General features: G+C 38.5%; 1 protein-coding gene across 1 annotated transcript in view; it reads right to left on the bottom strand.

Moving 5' to 3' along the window:
• Nucleotides 1–6065, bottom strand: part of LOC102380343 (myocardial zonula adherens protein) — a 79174-nt gene that overhangs the window by 32871 nt on the left and 40238 nt on the right. The window contains exon 11 of the mRNA XM_025210526.1: nt 5481–5586. Within this exon, the coding sequence (XP_025066311.1) occupies nt 5481–5586 (106 nt within the window). The remainder of the gene's footprint in view (nt 1–5480; nt 5587–6065) is intronic.

The following is a 6065-nucleotide window of genomic DNA, read 5'->3' on the forward strand; positions in this document are numbered from 1 at the left end:
TCCCCCACACCCCTTCCCTTCCCTTCCCCCCCCTGCCCACCACAGACTTGCACCTCTATCCAGCATGGTGAGGACTGCTGCATGTTTAGTCTATGGCCAAATCTCCAAAGCAGCGCCTAATCTTTTCCGAATCGATTTGGAGGCTTCCGATTCAATTCGGACCTTTTAATTGGTCTCCCGATTCAGTTTGGAGATTTGGCCGCCAAATCGACCGAATCTCCTCCAAACTGAATTGGCTACTGAAGCATCACATAGGCCTACTAGGAACCTTTTCTAAAAAATTTATCTTCTTTCAGTCCCAAGTACACTGTAGACTTCTGAAGGTAGACCTTTCCTTTTACAAAGGATGTAAAGTTGGTGTCAAACAGGAGTGGATAGCCCCACACTTGTCACATGGAGGTGCTTCACTTCCAGGAACTGGCTATACATGGTGCATTGGGAGATTTATTTACCAAGGAAATTCTGCTTTAAGAAAAATTAATCAGTCATAGGTTATCTTCAATTCTTCTCTGCTTGTTAAATAAACTTTTATTAATATGCAACAACAGCTGGCTAGGAAGTTCTCTGACCAACCTCATCTGTGGGCCTCACAGTAAAGAACCCCTAATAAGGCTGCCAAATGGCTGTGTAGGTGCACTGCAGAGAGAGTGAAGTTCATAGCTTCTAGCAGCCTTCCTTTTTCTTATTTCATTTAAACATTTTTTTTTTGCCTCTGGCAGTTAGTTGGTGTACATTCGCTTAATTTATATCCTGAAACCATAGTCGGTTTGCTTAGCTCAAGTTGGCTAGAATTTTACTTGTGTTTGTAAGACAAGGATTTTAACATAGGGAGAAGTAGGTGGCAAAGGGTCTTCTGGCAAAAACCAGAGATACATGTAAAACACTTCTTTCAGTACAGCCAAGTCCAAGTCTACAACAGCTGCTACAACAAATTTCAACTGTTTTGATGCCAGCAAGATCAGAACCTTTAAGAAAAGGATCAACAGCATTACTGAATCACACTTTCTGAATGATTTATTAGTTGTTTTGTACACCTCACTGCCTCACGTCCCCATGTTCCCTTCGCACGCGTCTAGATTCAGGCTGATGAACATTTTAAAATCTTGTTTATACCAGCCATCAAAAAGTATTAGGAAATCATCTCATGTATTCCCAGATCTACACAGAGCCTATCCTCCTTTAGTTCCATGCTGTTTTTCATGTAGCCCTTCAGGCTTCTAAACCCTGCTGTTCGTCATTTGCCAAGTCCCCTTTTTCAAGACAAAAATGAAAATCCACCTATTCTGTGAAGCACTCCAGTAAAAACAAAATAAAACCCTGCACTGCTTTAAATTTGGTTAGCTCCCTCTTTACCAATATATTTTTTTAAACAAGAGAGTATCTTTCAGTGGGGAGACTTTTCTGTTGAATACCCTCATCTTTTGGGTAGAAAGAACATGAATTTCACACAACCTCTTCGCACAAATGCTGAGCTACCTCTATATATGAATCAGTAATGCACTACAATGAAGCCACGTTTATTAATAAAGAAACAGGTTTTCTTCATAGAAAAAAGCCTTGTGGCGGGGGAAAAAAGGAATTTTGTAGCTGGAGGAATGGAAGAGGAAGTTGGGGGGGAAAAAAAAGAGAGATATGGGCATGGAGGGACTGGCTCAGTACAGCTGATATTTACTGCCCTAGGTCCTCTGACTTCTACTGCTCAGTAAAAGAGATCCCCCAAATTACTTGACAGTTCTGCTCACAAGGCTGCATCCCATATTCGGGGACCTATTGCCAGAACCATGTCCTGTTAGAGTCAACAGGGATAGGATCAGACCCAGTCAGGACTGCATGCAGGACTGTACCAGTCAACTGCAGTCAAGTTCTCCTAGCTACATCTAGGGCCCTATTACTATAGTGACTCAGCACACCACAGTCTTTTACTCTCAGAACCACCTCCCTCCCCAGTCAAATAGGAGTTTGCTGGGATAGTAGAGCTAGGGAATTAACATTTGGGAGACATAATTTGTATTAGATGTTAGGCTGCCTATAGTCCAGACTGGTTTGGTGCTCCTCCACTTTTATTGCTAAAAATGGCATCAGATTTACTATCAAAACTGTACTTACCAAAAGTGCTATTTACACTTAAGGAATAAACCTCATAGCATTGTAACCATATCTAGACAGTTTTAGAGGTATGATGCACCTAACTGAAGTTCATTCAGCAATGAAGCAAGAAGATGCTTACTTGTTCCTCTCACTAAATGCAATAGATTAAGGGTTCTGATTAAAAGATATACTGTATTAAGCTTCAACATCTGGCAGAAGTTGATAATTCAACTAGCCATCTAAATCTCATCCAAAATATTTCTGTTTTAAGGTTCCCAATTTAACCTGTTTATTCAGTTACGTGCCGATGAATTCAAAGTGCACATGAAGTAATTTCCAGAAGTGTGAGGTGTTCTATCACAGTCTATGATAATACTTAAATACACACTAGTATTCTTTATAAGATGATTAAAATCACTGAAAAGGATGGGGTTTTTATTAGTTTTTGTTTCCAATAGAGACCAGCCACACAAATATTGCAATAATGAGACATACAGCATATTCCTTCATGAATTCTCCCTCAGCAACTTATTAACGAGTTCCTTTTAAAATAACTATTTAAAAAAAAACAAAAAACAGCAACAGGGGATGGCTGTGCATATACTCAGATGAATAAGTTCTCTGAACTTTACCCAATGTTGAGCTCCAAAAGCTCACACATTTAGGAAGCTGAGAAAAAATGCATTTCGTACTGCCTGCTATCATCTAATTTCATTCCAAACCACTGGTGTGTCTTCATCAACTACTTTCAGAAGGCATACAAAACCATCACATCTATGGCACTTTATCTAGTACAATATCCAAGTTATTCAAATGGATACTTATGCCTGTAGACAGAAACCCATATCTGACCCACTATGGACAGGTTTGGGGGGTGGGTAGCAGCAGCAGTTCTAGTTTCTTGATAAAACTCTTCTATTCTAGCCCTTCTATCCTTCTGTATATTAAAAAGCAGGTCAACACCCATTTTGGTATTGACTAAATAGGTATATGATGAATATACTTCTTTATACTACATAGAAGCTAAACAAACCTCAATATAACTTTACTGATATTTATGAATTTACACTAGGGACTGACTGGTTCAGAATTGTTTTCATGTCCTTGGCAACTTGAAATGCACTTGCAGTACTTAGCTTGCCCCACTAGAGGTCCAGCTACTGAGGCAAATCACTAAAAATGCAGACTACCTAAAACTAACATCCATGAAATTCAGTGCTTTGTTACCAATCAAGAATTAAAGTTTAGGCTATCTCCTCCCTTCCTCTCTCCCCCCTATTTTTTCCCCCCTCTTTAAACACTGATAGCCCTGCAAAGGATGTCCTGAAAGGAATCACTTCAAGAGCCCTGAAAGACACAGCTGAATACTGCAGTACTTTGGGAAAGAAAAAAAATCTATAGGCTGTTAACTGGCTTACCTACATCTGAAGTAGAATGAGTTGAACAGGACACTTGAGCAAAAGTTTCAAAAAGCCTTCTATACAGACTCAGTATATGCCACAAGTTTTACCAAAAGAAATGGATAATTTTAGGTATTTGTGGCCATCTGCCAACTCCTTTTTGCTACTCATCTTTGCATCCCTTTTTCTGTAAAGAGGGACCTGAGGAAGGGCCTTTTGTGCCAGAAACTTTATCAAGTATCTTTGCCAACGTTACAGTTGGTCCAATATATACTATCATTAGGAAAAAAAGTGCTTCTTGCCTTAAAATGGACAAATTCCCTTAATCTTACTATAACACTGGATGTCTAATTTCTCTCTGTTGTAGAGACCAGCTAAGTACTTTTTTTACATATGAAATACTGCAATCATTTCAAATCCAGACATACTAGAATTAGAATTGATTGAAAATAGTTACTGATTTTATCAAAAAATATGAATACATTTTTTTAAAACTACAACAGGTTCAGCTCTACTCTGGACCTTTCAAGAGTAGAAGCACATGCTATGGGGAAAATCCCTAGCTAAGTAGTCAACGGGTAGCTTTAAATCAACCAGATGTTACCCTCTGTGTATTCCACTAGCCATACATGAAATATTAAATCTTAAAATGGTCACTGTTCTACAACTGATATTGTCCATACGTAAGGAAAGGGACAGAAATTTTTATGGTAGGTCATCTTTAAAACGATGGCTCTTTGAAACTTCATAGAGCTGTAGCATATGAGAAGAAATCTAGGCAAAAGAATTAATGAGAAAAACGCAGGTGTCACAGTACAAGATATATGAAAATGCTGCTTTATAATTTAGCAGAATGATACCACAACATATACAGCATGCACAGGTGTACAGATATATAGAAATATATTTCTATGTTGTAAATCAATGTAGTTAATTTTGAATACAACATCAACATTTAGTTGGTCTAATAAAAAGATATATCTACCCAAAGAACCTACATCAAAATTTAAATATTAAATTCTAGGTTTGATGTGAGGAAAATGTTCAGATCTTTAAAGTGAGTTGACTTCTACCTAATAGTCCAAGTATGCAAGTAAAACATACCTATAGAGCGGCTTTGCATTCACAGTGTGTTCTTAAACAACATATACAGTCTCAGTTACAAAGGAAACACCAAACCATTATGAATTGAGGAAAAAATTTCTATTCAGCTGAGGAACAGCATTCAAAAGAGTCTCCACCATGCTGAATGTTTAGACAAATATAACATGGAAGTGAATGCTGAGCATCCTACTACATTCAAATACACTGGTATGATTTACTTTGTGCCATTTCAGTTTAATCGTACCTAACCTGTGCCACACCTTCCAAGGTTGGCAACAAAGAGCAACAGCTGGAGCACTAGCTGATCCAGGGCTGTTGGAAGAATCCCTTGACTAGAGACCAGATGGTAAATTAGAGCAGAATTCAGACAGAAAGCTGCTTTAACTTCCATTGGTAAATTGACCAGTCCACATCTGGCCCCAGGATGAGAAGAGAATAAAGGTTGGCCACTTCTTATCTCTCTGCTGTAGTGTAAGGACTCACATATGTAAAAAAAAAAAAAAAAAAAACCCTAACTAAAACACACAGTTCCTTAGGCTTTTCGTTATTCCACAGGCCACTTATTTCAAGAAAGCACCAACCTTCCTGGCCCCATCCCCAATTGTATTTTCTGGCTCACCAGGAAGGATTCCAGAACCAGCGTTGGTCCTTGGACTATAATGTGACAGATTCTAGTCAGCTTGCTTTTAACTTAACTCATCTTTCTATTTTGCTATTATCAAGTGCATAACCTGTCATGCACTAAGGCTCATGGCAAACAAGATGCAGAGCTTTTGTTAGTAAAAGGGAAAAGAGCACCTAGAAGACAGATCTTTCCAGGTTTAAATTATCCAGCATTAAAACTTCCAAGCAGGTACTTAGGGAACATGTAGTTCTGCTAGATCTCACCTCCTCAACCATGTGTTTGACTTTCTTTTGTTGACAATGGACCATGTCATCCAGATGTTTGATTCTCTCTCTCAGATTAGCTGCTACCTCCTCCAGATGTTGAGACCTAGCATGAGTTACAAGAATTAAAGTAACTTTGTAAGCCATCTAACATGAATAAAACACAAAAATAGTACCCACTGTTTATCAGATAGAATAGATTAACATACACCCCCCCACACACACACACACCCCTTGTTAGATAAGTCAGATCCCTGTCTGTCACTGTCACTTCCTTTGCCAAGAACAGCTTTAGTCATCTTTCAGCCATAAGTCATTGCCAGCCACCACCCAGCATAGCTCTCCTTTGCTTTGTACACAAGCTTGGTTACCCACAGAGCTTGAAGTTCTAGTAACAAATTAAACTAGAAGCTAATCTTCAGAGACATGAGAAAGGAAAGGAATACAAAAACTCAGATTTGTCACCTAAACAAAACAAAATGTTTTATGACATTTCAAAATGCAAAAATGTCAATTGAACCTGAAGATTCAATCCTGTAAACACTCGCACATTATACATACAAGACACTCCATTAACTAAGTATC

The sequence above is a fragment of the Alligator sinensis genome, unplaced genomic scaffold (genome assembly GCF_000455745.1).
Source record: "Alligator sinensis unplaced genomic scaffold, ASM45574v1 scaffold311_1, whole genome shotgun sequence".
NCBI lineage: Eukaryota > Metazoa > Chordata > Crocodylia > Alligatoridae > Alligator > Alligator sinensis.